The 16,657-nt window shown below is 36.2% G+C and overlaps 1 protein-coding gene across 1 annotated transcript; it reads right to left on the reverse strand.

The window, feature by feature from the left end:
- Positions 1-12,133: 12,133 nt before the first annotated feature.
- On the reverse strand, positions 12,134-15,367 carry LOC105775634 (hypothetical protein). The gene is made up of 4 exons (XM_012598131.2): positions 14,726-15,367; positions 14,562-14,646; positions 12,689-12,784; positions 12,134-12,408 (listed from the first exon to the last, which is right to left on the reverse strand). The coding sequence occupies exons 1-4, from the start codon at positions 15,365-15,367 to the stop codon at positions 12,134-12,136; spliced, it is 1,098 nt and encodes a 365-aa protein (XP_012453585.2).
- Between the last annotated feature and the right edge of the window lie 1,290 nt (positions 15,368-16,657).

Here is a 16,657-nt window from a genome sequence, read left to right on the forward strand (position 1 = left end):
TTGATCTTTTCTTCCTGAATCTCTTGACGCCACTGTTTTGAAGTCTTCCCTAACCCAGCAGTTCTTATTGGTAACCTTAACTTCTTATAGTCCGTCTTCAAACTGTCCAGGTCTTCCTCAGCCTTGTTCTTACCTTTTCTTAATTTCTCAGTCTCTAACTTATGAACATCCATATCTAATCCCAAGTGCATCTTTTCTTCTTCCAACTGCTTAATTTTCTTTTCAAGCTTTGCATTCCTCTTCTCAAAATATTGCTTCATTATCTCTAATTCGGAGGGAACAACCCGCAAATGTTCTTCTAATGATTGACCATCTCCTTGGTTTGACCTTGGGATGTTATCATTGATTCTTCTAGCCCACCATTCATTATATTCAGGGGTCGTCATCGGGCCTATGGCTAATCTCTTCATTCGTCGAGTTTGGTCCTATGCACTGGTTATCTCTCGAATATTCTTTTTATAACCATTGTCCTTAAATGAGAATTCGAACTCAACTAGGCCTTGGGTCACGGGTATAAACTGCCTCGACTTGTACTGTCTTAGTACCATCAATGGGGCATAACCCACAGCTCCCCAGATTCCAAGTAACGGGACCCAATCATAACTACCACACCGGTACAAGATTTCATTCAGAAGCAACCACGAGGCCCTCCACTCGATGTCCTCCTCACGAAAATTCTGAAGAATAACCAACCATTTCTCTTCCGAGATGTCATCTCTCCTTGGCGTAGCCGCTATCTTTTATAATGGCGAATAATTTTCAAAGAACACTCGATACGAAACCTTGTCAATTTTCCAAAAGTGACTGTGGAACCACGCAAGTAGAAGTTGCACACATCCAATGAATCGACCTTCACCCGCCCTTCGACATGCATTTAGCGACCTAAAGGTTTGTGCTAAAATTACCGGAATCGGTGTAACCCCCTTATCAAGTCGGTCGAAGAGATCTGATGTCAACTCATCTACGTGCCCTAGGAAAAATTACTAGCCCATAAATGCTCAAAGCAAAGACGTTGACTTTTTTCCTCTTATCGGGGTGCGCCAAAATCAGCTATTGCAGGCTTTTCCAAGGGATACATTTGTTTTGCCCCTTCTTCTTGATCCGTGCTGTGACCCACTGCTCACTCATTCCGGTGACATTCATCAACTTCTTTACAAAGGTTGGGACATTAACAGCCCTAGAGTAGACTTTATCGACTTGGATCTTCGGGCAACGAAGCAAAGCTGTATATTCTTCTATAGTGGGCACTAAATCAACCCTTCCGAAGGTAAAGCAACTATATACGGGGTTCCAAAACTGAGCAAAGGCCCGAAATAGATGCTCATCTACCTTAATGTCTAGTAGATACGATAAATCCCCATAACTAGAGTGGAACAAATGCTTAGCTTCGTCATTCCAATGATCCCATATTACCTTTAATTCCCGAAAGTTATTTTGCCCTTACACTGATACGGGTGTAGTCCCACAACTCCGACGTGAATTCCTCGGCTAGGCTATCTCCTTTCTCCAATTGTGTTTTCTCTGACCACATACGGACAGCAGCATTGTCCTCTACTTTATCAAGAAATTCGTTCTCCATGCTAAACTTTCTAATTTAGTAATCGAACTTGAATCGACACTATTTTGAATATGAAGTGACATGTAAGATAGCAAGAATACCCTAAGTTAGTACGATATACAAAAAACATCACTTCAAGTAGATAAAAGAATCAAACACCTATCTGGGTAACCGCTAGGGTTTCCACCGTATGATCAAGGGTGGGCTCCTAGTGTTTTCTATATGCGACTTGGTTCTAAAGTTGAGGTACCCGAACCAGCAGATTCCTCGATCTTCACCCATTATAGGCTCATATAGACCGAGTTCAGTTTGGGGGAAAACATTTCCCTATGGCTACACGGAGATTAAAAATCTCACGAAGACATAGATCTTGATGTATCCGGAAGTAGAGGTGTTCATGGGTGGGCCAGAAAAAATTTCACCGGGTCCTAGGCAGGGCAAACCAACTTCGAAATATGGGCCTAAAATTTTGCCCAGCCCAGGCAGAAAAAATTCATAAGCAGGGCTGCCCGCCTGCCTTTTTAAATAAATACCAAAAATTTATTTTAAAAATTAAAATAAAAATTAAAAAAGTATTTTAAAATATTTTAAAATTAAAAAATTAAAAAAGTATTTTAAAAATTTTAAAATTAAAAAATTAAAAAAGTATTTTAAAAGTATTTTAAAGTTAAAAATAAAAATATTTATTATTGGTAGGTAGGTAAACAAACAAAAAATGGTGCCGAGGCCGCCCATTTTAATCGGGCCTCGTTTTTTGCCCAAGCCCATATTTGGGCCTATATTTTACCCAAACCCTCCCATATTTCAGGCGGGCCGTCGTGCCGGGCCGGGCCGCCCGGCCCATGAACACCTCTACCCGGAAGTGATCCCCTATCCAATTACTTTAAGTCAGATGAAAAAATTGAAACCCAATACATTAGGGCATAATTTCTCAAAATTCCTAGCATTGAATATATCCCTTATTCTTAAAATCTTCATTTCGAGAAAACAACACGTCACATCCAATACATTAGGACACGACATATCGAATTCCCGAAGATGAGTTTTTGGTTTATGCGTTTTGATTGAAGAAAATTCTCGATTATTTAGATTCGATGAAGAAAATTAGAACTCAATACGTTAGGGCTCCATTTTCTCGAGGATTCCAAATTTCGAATATCGCGTTATTTTGGAAAGCTTATTGGATAAAAATGCTTTTGACGTTTGAATGTTATGAAATGTAATCTTTTGAATAAATAAAACAATAGAAGAATAACATACAACACGAAATAGTAATTCATAAATTGAAACGCACATCAATGAACGATAAGTAATTAATGAACCAATAATACCGTACTTATAAGGACAATAGTTACATGCAAATACTACATTTAAGAGCTAATGAATTAAAATCAATAATATACACATATATGCACATATCTGAAAGTATACATACAAAAATATATACATATACACGTATATATGTATTAATTTGGACAAACCATAGGTAAAATGATAACCTTAGTAAAAATAGTAATATATATATCCATATATACGAGAGGTTGAAATAAACAAAATATGGTTTAAAATATAGTTTAAAATCAATAATAAAAGGAATTTTAAATAAGTAAGCGGTATATGACAATGAATTTTAAATGGCAAATGTAGGTTGATTTGGAGCCATTAGTATTGGATAAAAAATTTAATAATTTAAACACTATTTTGATTTGTTTCAAAATTTCATCCATGTATACGTATATATTTTTGTATGTATACTTTCATATATGTGCATATATGTGTATATTATTGATTTTAATTCATTAGCTCTTAAATGTAGTATTTGCATGTAACTATTGTCCTTATAAGTACGGTATTATTGGTTCATTAATTACTTATCGTTCATTGATGTGCGTTTCAATTTATGAATTATTATTTCGTGTTGTATGTTATTCTGCCATTGTTTTATTTATTCAAAAGATTACATTTCATAACATTCAAACGTCAAAAGCATTTTTATCCAATAAGCTTTCCAAAATAACGCGATATTCGAAATTTGGAATCCTCGAGAAAATGGAGCCCTAACGTATTGAGTTCCAATTTTCTTCGTCGAATCTAAATAATCGAGAATTTTCTTCAATCAAAACGCATAAACCAAAAACTCATTTTCGAGAATTCGATATGTCGTGTCCTAATGTATTGGATGTGACGTGTTGTTTTCTCGAAATGAAGATTTTAAGAATAAGGGTTATATTCAATGCTAGGAATTTTGAGAAATTGTGCCCTAACGTATTGGGTTTCGATTGTTTCATCTGACTTAAAGTAATTGGATATCCCTTTTTTTAAACTTCACTGCAAGAGTTTTGAAAATCAAAAGACAAGTTTACTCTCGAGGACTAAAATGTCGTGTCCTAATGTATTAGGTGTGACATTTTATTACTCCGAGACGAGAAGGTCTTTTAGCATTCGTCCCAATTTATCCAAGCATCTTTCATAAAATTAACATTATTAAAAATAAAAGATCGCATCTTAAAATATTTTTGAAATTTCAACATTAAGACATTAAGCAGTCAATTCGGTACCAATTTTGGGCGTCACGAGGGCGCTAACCCTTCCTCGTGCGTAACCGACTCCCGAACCTGTTTTCTCAAAATCCGCAGACCTAAAATTATTTTCAAGGTGATCCGATCACACCTCAATAAAAGATCGGTGGCGACTCCCATTTTGTTTTAAAAGTCGATCCCTATTTTTTTTAAAAACAAAAAAAGATGGTTTCGACAGCTTGGCGACTCCACTGGGGACGCTAAGAGACCCAAGTCGAAAAATTGATTATTTTCTGTCTTATCACCGAAAATTAAACATTTGATTTAAAAATTACGATCATTTCTTTGCATTTGTTTGTATGATTACTGTTTTATATCTTGGCATCATATTGCATAAGACTGTTGGTCTTACCCTCTTAAGTGGGAGTGAGAAACCAGTCATTCCTGAGGTTTTCACCTCCGTGCAGGATAGTGGATCGCTTTCGGGATACATCCGTACCTATGTCTTCGTGAGATTTTCATCTCCGTGCAGCCATAGGGAAATGTATTCCCTAGAACTGAACTCGGTCTGTATGAGCCTATAATAGGTGAAAATCGAGGAATCTGCTGGTTCAGGTACCTCAACTTTAGAACCAAGCCGCATATAGAAAACACTAAGAGCCCACCCTTGATCATACGGCGGAAACCCTAGCGGTTACCCAGATAGGTGTTTGATTCTTTTATTTACTTGAAGTGATGTTTTTGTATATCATACTACCTTAGGGTATTCTTGCTATCTTACATGTCACTTCATATTCAAAAGAGCGTCGATTCAAATTCGATTACTAAATTAGAAAGTTTAGCATGGAGAACGGATTTCTTGATAAAGTAGAGGACAATGCTGTTGTCCGTATGTGGTCAGAGAAAACATAATTAGAGAAAGGAGATAGCCTAGCCGGGGAATACACGTCGGAGTTGTGGGACTACACCCGTATCAGTGTAACGCAAAATAACCTTCGGGAATTAAAGGTAATATGGGATCATTGGAATGACGAAGCTAAGCATTTGTTCCACTCTAGTTATGGGGATTTATCGTATCTACTTGACATTAAGGTAGATGAGCATCTATTTCGGGCCTTTGCTCAGTTTTGGAACCCCGCATATAGTTGCTTTACCTTCGGAAGGGTTAATTTAGTGCCCACTATAGAAGAATATACCGCTTTGCTTCGTTGCCCGAAGATCCAAGTCGATAAAGTCTACTCTAGGGCTATTAATGTCCCAACCTTTGTAAAGAAGTTGATAAACGTCACTGGAATGAGTGAGCAGTGGGTCATAGCACGGATCAAGCAGAAGGGGGAAAGCAAATGTATCCCTTGTAAAAGCCTACAAGAGCTGATTTTGGCGCTCTCCGATACGAGGGAAAAAGTCGACGTCTTTGCTTTGAGCTTTTTGGGCTAGTAATTTTTCCTAGGGCACGTAGATAAGGTGACCTCAAATCTCTTTGACCGACTTGATAAGGGGGTTACACCGATTTCAGGAATTTTAGCAGAAACCTTTAGGTCGTTAAATGCATGTCGAAGGGCGGGTGAAGGCAGATTCGTTGGATGTGTGCAGCTTCTACTTGCGTGGTTCCACAGTCATTTTTGAAAGACTGACAAGGTTTCGTATCGAGTCATCTTTGAAAATTATTCACCATTAAAAGAGATATCGGCTACGCCAAGGAGAGATGACACCTCGAAAGAGAAATGGTTGGTTATTCTTCAGAATCTTCGTGAGAAGGACATCGAGTGGAGGGCACCGTGGTTACTTTCGGATGAAATCTTGTACCGGTGTGGTAGTTATGATTGGATACCATTACTTGGAATCTGGGGAGCTGTGGGTTATGCCCCATTGATGGTACTAAGACAGTACAAGTCGAGGCAGTTTATACCCGTGACCCAAGGCCTAGTTGAGTTCGAATTCTCATTTAAGGACAATGGTTATAAAAAGAATATTCGAGGGATAACCAGTGCATAGGACCAAACTCGGCGAATGAAGAGATTAGCCATAGGCCCGATGTCGACCCTTGAATATAATGAATGGGAGGCTAGAAGAATCAATGATAACATCCCAAGGTCAAACCCAGGAGATGGTCAATCGTTAGAATAACATTTGCGGGTTGTTTCCTTCGAATTAGAGATTATGAAGCAAGATTTTGAGAAGAGTAATGCAGAGCTTGAAAAGAATATCGAGCAGTTAGAAGAAGAAAAGATGCACTTGGGATTAGATGTGGATGTTTATAAGTTAGAGACTGAGAAATTAAGAAAAGGTAAGAACAAGGCTGAGGAAGACCTGGACAGTTTGAAGACAGGCTATAAGAAGTTAAGGTTATCAATAAGAACTGCTGGATTAGGGAAGACTTCAGAACAGTGGCGTTAAGAAATTCGGGAAAAAAGATCAAGCCTGATGGATGGGAAAAGAAATTCCAAGAGGTTCAGACACGAAATGAAGCTTTAGAAAAGAGTTTGTCAGAATATCAAAAGGAAAAAGGTGAACTAAAAGGTAGAGTAGCTGAGTTAGAAAGATCCCTTCATCAGTATCGAAGTCAAAATTCTGCGATGGAATTGAAGGCTAACTTGAGCAAGATCGAAGAAATGAAAGGAAGAATAGAAGAGTTGGAATCGACATTGCAAAGTTTTGAGATCCGGACTGAGCACTTGGAAATCAACGAAAGTCGTCAGAGTGAGCAACTTCACCATATTCAAAGTCAAGTTGAAAATAGAGATCGTATCATGAGAGAAGCCGTGGTTCAAATTCGGGAGGTAGCTGATCACCTGCAGACTCTGGCAGTACAAGCCGATGCACTGAGCGTAAAGTATGAGCTGGAATCAAGTCGGAGACAGGAATTAGCTTCATTACTTAGGAAAATTAAATTTTTGAGCATTAGGGTAAGAGCATATATGTAACCTGTTTTATGTAAAGAATTTTGTTTTCTAGTAAAGCTTTTTAAATGAAATTGAATCAGAATCGACGTCTTTTTGCATTCATGCATTCGCATTACATCATATGCATTAGAGTCCACCAAAAGACCCTAATTGGTTAAAATTATTACAGCTAATCTAGAAACCGACAAAAGCTCACCGATTAAGCATCAATACGGTACTCGCCAAAAAACTAAAGAAATAGACCAAAGATTAAAGAAACTGGAGCAAATGCAAAAGGATATGCAAGAACGGTTACAAGTACAAATGCAAGAGCGCCTAGATAAAATACAAGAGGACATGACGGAAAAATTGATTAAAGCTCAAAAAGATGTAATGGCTGAATTGGCCCATTTTTTGACGGGAGGAGTAGATAAGGAAAAGGGCCCTATGGCCAATCCTAGAGAAGGTAGTGAGGATCCGTTATATCCTCTGGGTTTTACTCTGCCAAATGTAAAAACCCAAGTTGAAATATACCCAAGGAAACCATCCGTCACAATTAGGCCCCAAACTGGTGTCTCAGTTCCCATGATTTTCCCAAGAGTATCAAGTTTAAGCCCGGGAGATAACCCACCTAATCCTATCATTCCTGATTTTGATGAAGCTGCTGAAAAAGGAAAAGCGAACGTGGAATTACCAAAACAATGGGAGGATAAATATACATGGTTGGAAAAAAAATTTAAAGTCTTGGAAAGCGCTGATAGCAACCAGGGAATCGACGCAAAAGATCTAAGCTTAGTCCCAGACTTGATACTTCCTCATAAATTCAAGATGCCTGAGTTTGAAAAATACAATGGAACTAGTTGCCACGAAGCCCATATCACAATATACTGTAAAAGGATGACTGGCTACATTAACAATGATCAGTTGTTAATACACTGCTTCCAGGACAGTTTGGCGGGGACCGCGTCCAAATGGTACAATCAATTAACCCGTGCCAAGATTAGTTCATGGAGGGACCTAGCTCAAGCATTCATGAGGCAATACAGTCACATGACAGATATGGTTCCTGATAGAATCACTTTACAAAACATGGAAAAGAAGCCAAGCAAAAGTTTCATGCAATATGCACAGAGGTGGAGGGAGGTCGCAGTCTAGGTTCAGCCACCCCTCCTGGAGAAAGAGGCGACGATGCTCTTCATTAACACCTTGAAAGCCCTGTTTATCACGCACATGATAGGAAGTGCCTCCAAAAGCTTCTCTGACATAGTCATGAATGATGAAATGATCGAAAATGCTATTAGAAGCGGGAAGATTGACTCGGGAGAAAATAACCGAAGGGCGGCTTCGAGGAAGAAGGAGGACGAGGTAAATAACGCAAGTACATATAACAAAGGCTACTCAAAGTCGATTACGGTGAATCAACCGAGGAAGGTGACAACTAACCAGTCAGGCTCATCAAGGCAGGAGTCTGGAGCAAGGCAAAGTACTGAGAAGCTACAACTTACGCCCATCCCAATGACGTATAAAGAGCTGTATCAGAGGTTATTCGACGCACATGTTGTTGCCCCTCATTATCTAAAATGAAAAGAAAAAACTTTTCCCAAATCCCCTCTGTTGCCCCTATTCTGCTACATTTCGCTGCTTGTTTTCGTGCGTATTTTGCAAGTACGAGGGTAGAGGTCGACGTGGAGGTATGGAGGCAGGGACGCAACCGCATGGAGGCGTGGCACGTAGCGGTGGCACACTTGCGAAGGAGCACACGAGGGAAAACGGCGCTAGAAGCCGTTGCGGCGCTCGCGCTAGGGCTGAAAGCCTAGGTTTCTTTTTCTTTGATGTTGGGCCGCCTGTATTCGAATTTAGGCTTAGTTAATTGGGTCTGATGTATTTGGGTTTAGCTAAGCCTGTTTTTATTTTGGGTATTTAGTTTATTTTGTAACTGGGCCGCATATATGTAAAATGGATTAATTGTTTGGACATTTAATTTTGTTTTCATAATTGATTTAGGGGCCGGGCAAAAATGGGTGTTACTTTATTGTACAAGTAATTATCCATAAATTTATATATTCCAAACAATTAAACATAAGCATCAAGCTTACTTGTCTTCAATAATCAATTGTTTGAAATTTACTAAAAAGTCATCCAAAACTGCCATTTCATACTTCACAGTTTTATTGAACATATAAACCAACCAAAACTTGGGGGTTCATATGAACTGCAATCAACTTTGCTGTAATTGTAATCAACCTCAGTATTTATAGTATTTTTGTGTGTGTATATTCAAGTGAATTGGATGAGTAAAGAGAGCGAAATAAGGTATATAAATGCCCAAACATCAAAAGAACAATGAGATTAATGAAAAATTGTCTATAGTCACAATCATCAAATGCAAGGTCAACAAATAGTTCCATCCTAAACATAAGTAAAATCCTAATCTGAAATCGATGCTTCGAACCTAGTTCACAAGTGGAAGAACACTGATTCGTAAAGTTAAACCACAAATACAATTTTGAAAGTTCATGCTACAATATGTAGGACAACAAGGGATTATTAGATACTGTTAAGTTGACCAATTGAACTATATTGTGAGAAAAACAAGGGAATAGGGATTTAACCGTGTAACATTTTATCCTTTCAGTATGTAAGGAAGCCAGTCGACTTGAATCATAGAAAAAAGATGGCTCTTGCACATTCCATATACCTAGCCTCCCTTTACAAGATCTGAATCCAAATCCTCCAAGTTGAAGCCCCAAGTTCTAAAAATTATAGTGTTCCTTTATTTACTTGAAATAAGGTTCACCTACATGTTGGAGACACAAGGTGAGGGTGTTTTTAGCTTTGAATCTTGTACCTCTCATCCTGTTATTTCCACTTAATTTCATCTTTCTAAGTTTGTTGAATCCTTTATGAAACATATCAACAGCATGCATGCTAAGGTTACATTAAAGGTAGCTATTTTATGAATTATGAAGTTACAATTAATATGCTTCTTCCATTAGGATTTAAATACCGGTGGGAGTGTAATAGTATTGAATTTAAAACAGTTAAACATTCCATCAAGAAATTCTATGTTAAACAGTTACAACTAATATGTAAGCCTTTTACAAGAGTAATTAGCTAAAGGCAAATGTCTATCTTGCATCACGAAAAAAGAACACAATACAATTATGAAGACCAAAAAGTAGCAAAGAGAAAAGGAATAAATCAAATTTGGATGCAATTAAACAAATATGCAAGACAGACAAAGAGACACATAAACATATTGCTTACTTGTACAAGTGAAGGCTTATATCGTAGCTTCGGTTTGGGAAAGGCATGCAGATTAAACGCTGGAGATGTACGAACTAGTATATCGAAAATCATCATCTTCTTTTAACCATTCAACATATGCAAAAGAATGTTTGAGGGCCTACTATCTGCAAAATGAAGGGTACAGAAGAAATTATTAGTGGCAAAACATGAACTACTCCTCCAAGGAATCGATAGGCATTATGCTTCGCAAACCAAGCTATGCAACTTTCTAGCACCGCCATCAATATCAATCATTTACTTGCATTCAAGAAATACTTTGCCCTTGTTTTCCAAACAACATACGACTTGAGTACTTTAAAAGGAAAGGAGGAATGGGAGGAAAGAAGAGAACAAAAAGACCAAACTATACTATCTTCTACAATTAATCAATATGTTGGAAGGAACTAAGCACCAAGAGAGTCTTTGAATGAAGATAGGAAAAATATGCTGTACATACATGGAAGAGCATATGAGAACTATATGCATTTTCAATTACTAAAATTTCGTAGTTTAAATTTGAAAATAAGCTGTACAAGGTCAAAAATGAAGCAAGCACTAGCATTTGCAACCTAATATTTCATTTTCGTTAGCAAAAAAGGGATAACAAAAACACCCTTTTGTTTAGTCGAGCATGAAAAATCAAATGAGCAGAAAAACAATGTCGATTCATCACCAAATTATGGAGTGGTAGAATATGCGATAATGACAATGCTCAAATCGCCTTGAATAATGGAATGTAACTATTTTTCAATTATTAATTAATAAAAACGCAAGAGGCGTCGACAAAGTACCGGTCGTTAATCCCTTGTTCGTTTATATAGATTCGCCATGTATGTCCAAACCACGAAAATAAAATTGAAAAAATAAATAAATGAAACGCTGGTAGAGCGGAAGAAAGGAGTTTGGTTATTGACGATTTGAGTTTGGATTTGGTCCTCAAAGCTTGGATTTGAGTTTGGTTTATGTACCGAAAACTATATCGAGTTTACGAAAGAAGTTTGAAGATCAAAATGGGTTTCAAAGGTTATCCAAGATTACGGATTATCTTCAAAGATTGGAAGATGAGATGAAGAAAATTGATGGATCGATGTAAGGAGGAAGAAATACGGTGTAAAGAAGTGCAGTGTAAGGAAAGGAATAAAGTTAACATACCTTTGAAATTCAAAGGTAGAAGACGAGAAACGGTAGAAGCCTTGCTCTAACCTCTGATTCTGGAATTGGGTGGAGCCGTGTGGAGGACCGGAGGTGGATCGGTGGAGGTGGATTGGGAAAAAAAAATGAAGAGGAAGAGGGCATGGGCTGCTTAGGGATTTTAGAAGTGACTTTTGTTTTAAATGTAATGTATTTTAAAAATAAAAAATATATTTTAAAAATAAAAAAAATATGGTTTATATTTGAATTATTCGAATTCAAAAATTCAACTCGACTCGAACTTGAAATTCGAAAAAAAATTCAAATTAATTCAATTAACTCGATTAACTCGAAATTCGAATTCTTTTTCAATTTTTTCGAATCGAATCGAGTTTTGCTCACCCGTAAAAGTGATACAAGAAATGGAAGGCATAGGCCTTACAACAAGGACATCCATGATCATGTAAGTAATAACCCCTTTCACATAACCTCTTTCATCAGTGGATGAATCCTTCTTTTGTGAATTAACCAACGGTTGCAATTTGGTTCATAACATCATTGCAAGAAGGATTTATAATCACCTTCCACATTCAGACTACAGCTGCTACGATGGTAAGTATTTCGACAACTATAAATTTCGATTGATTTTGAAGATTCGGTTGTTGGCAGCAAGGGAGGCACAATTGCAGCTTTGATGGAAGCTATAGGCTTCAAAAGGGTGTCTTTGTTTGCTGTTGGCTGAATGTAGGTATCGTTCATAGTCTCGAGGCTGTCGTATAGGTTCCCAAGGCAACCCACCATTTATGTTTCTTGAGAAGCCATATCACAGTGCCTACAGGAAATGACAGAATGTTGAAAATAAAATCGACAAAATCTTTCCCGGCTTCAGCAAATAGAACTCTTTGACTCATTGAGTCGACCAAAAGCTTCAAGCTAACAGTGTTTGCAGCCATGGCAGGAGCACCATTTAAAATACAAATTTCACAGATCTTTACTACTACGCCTAGATATGCTTTGCAGCGTCTAAGCTCTATATTTAAAGCAATCAAAGACTAAAGGGAACTGGATGGCCTAAGCAAGTATATTGCTGCTCTTCTTCACTGGAACTAAAACAAAAGGAGTTGAAGCAATAAGGGATTCTTTTCACCACTTTCAAGTCTCATATTATATTTATTACAAGTTTATAACATACAAGTGGTATATATTTTTAGATCATTTAGCTCTAAATAGGGCTAAGATTTTTAACTTTAGGAAGTTTATAACAGGTAATGACATGATATGTTAAAGAAAAAAATCAACAAAACCTTTACCAGCTTCTGCAAACAGAAAGCTACAGGATTTCGAGTGTATCAGAAGCTTCAGGCTGACAGTGGTGGGACTGGGAGTGAAGGCAGCCATGAAAAATGCTAATGATAAAGGTGAGATAATCTTGATAATATTGGCAGAGTCTTATAGTTTGTAGTTATACAATTGGACTGACATGCAAGAATAAAATAAGTTCAGAATATAATCCGTATATGATTCATTTATATTGAAGGGTATGCCATGATTTCCATCCTGCAGACACAACTGCAAGAACACAACATTTTCAATTCTGTAATAAAGGTTTCCAAGCCATCACACCATTCCATTTTCAGTGCCAACAGGCAATGAAAGAATATTGAATAGAAAATCAACAAAATCTTCGCTAGCTTCAGCAAACAGTACTCTCTGGTTTCTTCAAAATGAAGTATAGTCCCTCGGGTTTCTTCAGAGTTCAACATCTAAAACCTGGAACTGATAACTAAAGGACACCTTCGCTACAGAATTCAACAATCAATAGTTTTCTGTCATCCTCAAGAACAGTGTCCTTTAGTTGGACAGAAGCCATTAAGTTCTCAAATGTTATCGAAGAAAAATATATATATTTAAGGTCACAAACGGGAATATAGAATCCTCTGCCCTTTTGTATCAATCAGAAGCTTCAAGGTTACGGTGGTGTCAGTTGCCATGGATTGAAGTCGACTATATGGAACGATGGGAATTGCAGTGAATCCCCATCGTGTTAAAGGAAGCATACTTTAATAAGAACTTCAATCAAGGAAAGTAATAAAATTCTTTGATATGTAATTAATTAATTTAACAAAAGATAATTGATTAAGAATTGAAAATAGTTTATTTGATTCAAGTAAATATTTTTAAAAATTTAGCCAATATTTAATTTAACAAAAATTAAGAATTTTACTTTAAAATAGAAATATTTTTGAAGCATAAAGTAGAAATATTAGTTGGTATTCAATTTAAACAAAACTAGTATAACTCCCTCCCAAGGTTTGGTTAATTATTTTCAATCTAATTATAGAATAAATTTTAAAAATTAAAATATACTTTAAATCCTGACCTCAAGAATATATCTCTTCTGATCAATAAGTGAAAATATTACTTTGTCAATTTATGGCAATATTATTTTTACCTATGGTTTCATAAATTGTAAAAAGAAAAGAAAATGAGTAGTCTCCTTTCATATATAGTAATACAAATATTCAGATAAAGTTTTTAATTTAATAATTAATTAATGGTAACAAAAGATAATTGATTAATAATTGAAAATAGTTTATTTGATTCACGTAAATACTTTTAAAATTTAGCGAATATTTAATTTAACAAAATTAGTTGGTATTCAATCTATTAAAAAATCAGATAATTTACTTTATTTTAATAATTAACTAATCAACTTTACTTAAACAATGACTTTAATATTTATGAGAATAAAATAATAAAAATATTTTTGATTTTAATAAAATAAGATATAATAATTAATTAAAATTATTAAGCGCAAATTTCTCCTCCACTATTTGCAATTTTAGAGTTTAGGATCTTCTATCCCTTCTTTTAAGTACTTTTGAAAATCATCAAATTCTATTATGATAAAATTTATGTTATAAGATTTCTTGATACTGGTTCAACATTCCAATTGGTAAAAACTTGAGATTTGTACAAGCCAACAATTATTTTATCATAATAATCTGAAACCAGATTGTAACATCAACAAAACCACTGATTTCATAACTGTTAAAACTTCATAGAGATGTAAGTAATTAAATCACAAATGAAAAAGCCGACAGCAACACACTTTGTAAATTTTTAAACAAACCAGCAACGCATCAACAGCAGCAGAAAGCATCAAGCATTTCGATCACTTACAACGCTTCTTCCCGGCCTTCTGGGTAAGGAATACATTGGTAAGCGCGTTCTTGGACTGTAGCGACGCCGTCAGTAACTCCACACCCTGAAACAAAAATCCAGACCAATGCCATGAAACCTATGTGTAAAGCAACGTATAGAGAAATGGGGATAATGAAGCTCACCTCATTTATGCCTACATCAACCACTTTCTCTTCCAAAGCATCAACTTGTTGAACGTTGAACTTATTGAGCATAGTTATGCTTGAAATAGTTGACATTGGCGTGACAGTCAGATCATCCATGATCGTATATGTAACAACACCTTTCACATAACCGCCTTCATTTGCATCCGATGATGCAGTTGAAACCTTATTTGGGGGGTTTACAAATGATGCAGGGGAGTTCATAGCATTGGTGCAAGAAGGACACTTCGATGTTGGATCATTTGCATAATACTTACGACAATGTGAACCATAATTATAATTAGGACACCTGTAAATGCTTTGTGTGGTTTTATATTGAATGTTTGGTAACAAGCGAGGAAAATTGGTTGCCAAGCTTGATGAATAGTTAGGTTTCAACAAGGTATCCTTGTTTGTTGTCGGTTGGAAGTATGTATCACCCAAATTTTCAACGCTCTCGTAAAGGTTTGCAAGGCATCCGACCATGCCTTCTTTTGCAAGCAGCCTTATAACAGTACCTACAGGCAATATCAATATGTTAAAGAGAAAATCAACAAAATCTTTGCCAGCTTCGGCATATAGAACCCTCTGCCCTTTTGTATCAATCAGGAGCTTCAAGGTTATGGTGGTGGAGGTTGCCATGGATTGAATTAGACCATATGAAATGACGGGAATTGCAGTGAATCCCCATCATGTTATCGCTTGCTTTATATACTGAGAGAATGGGAAAGGACAAAATTAAATGAACATTCATTAAAGAGAACTCTTGATTTTCCTTTGGCCAAAAAAATAAAAAGAAGAGAGAACTCTTGATTTTCCACTATTTCATCTGTAGGAAGCCAAGCATGAGAATCGAACAAATGTTTTTATTAGATAAACGAGCTTTAATCGGGCTAGCATGAGCAGTTCAAATTGTTTATTGCAAATTGAGTTGAATCTTTTGAACTTGACAAACTCAATTCAAGCTTTATAATTTGAGCTTGACTCGATTAAAATAATTTATATTTTTCGTATTGATTTTACAAGGTTTTTTCATACCGAAAGAATACCCATCTAAATGTTAAAATCAACTGCAGAAAATGACCAACAATAACCATGAAGCCTGACCATAATCTCTGGGTTGATTCAATTCAATATAAATATCAAACTACCAAATTAGCTCAATGAACTTTTTTATCTAATAAAAAATGTATTTAGGTCTCATTCTCCATTTTAAAATCGATCATATTTACATGCAATTTAATTTCGAGTTAAAATTATATTATTTAATGCTAATCAAAATTCTAAAAAAGTTTGTTCTTTTAGGAATAAATAGAGTAATTTTAACATAATTTACACCCAACAAAAGCTTAAAATGGTTGGCATTCCTAATTTCCAATATAAACTAATTTATACATTGATGACTGTTTTTCTTCAAGGTTTTTGATCGTTATAGTTTTCTTGATGAATTTCAGGGAAGCCCATTGGTTTGAACTTTAAGTGGCAAAAGTTTATAAAAGAACTTTTCTCTATTAATTCTATATGGTAACAGATTCAACGTCAGTCATTGATGATTTGTTGTGGGAGTAATGAAACTCCATTAATGTTAATGTTACATGGCAGTTTCAAACTACGTATAGATGAAGTAGTGGAAAGTCAAGAGTTCTCTTTAGTGAAAGCTCATTTTGTCCTTTACAATTCTCTCTATATATAAAGCAAGCAGTAATAGGATGGGAATTCTCTGCATTTGCCACCACCATGACCTTGAAGCTTCTGATAGATACGAAAGGGAGAAGGGTTCTTTAAGCTGAAGCTGGCTAAAATTTCGTTGATTTTCTCTTCAACATACTGTTATTGCCTGCTGGTACCGTTATAAGACTGCTTTCAATAGCAGGCACGGTTGGATGCCTTGCAAACCATTACGGGATCCTTGAGAATTTGGGCGATGCATAC

Source organism: Gossypium raimondii, chromosome 10 (genome assembly GCF_025698545.1).
Source record: "Gossypium raimondii isolate GPD5lz chromosome 10, ASM2569854v1, whole genome shotgun sequence".
Taxonomy (NCBI): domain Eukaryota; kingdom Viridiplantae; phylum Streptophyta; class Magnoliopsida; order Malvales; family Malvaceae; genus Gossypium; species Gossypium raimondii.

What these genes read in the sequence shown, in the direction of transcription:
- LOC105775634 (XM_012598131.2), bottom strand. Translation starts at nt 15,367, where the DNA reads ATGGCAACCTCCACCACCATAACCTTGAAGCTCCTGATTGATACAAAA. An exon ending in TTGATGTAGGCATAAATGAG is followed by an intron (nt 14,647 to 14,725) that starts GTGAGCTTCATT and finishes TTTTTGTTTCAG; the next exon opens with GGTGTGGAGTTACTGACGGC. An exon ending in CTTTCTGTTTGCAGAAGCTG is followed by an intron (nt 12,409 to 12,688) that starts GTAAAGGTTTTG and finishes CTTTAAATATAG; the next exon opens with AGCTTAGACGCTGCAAAGCA.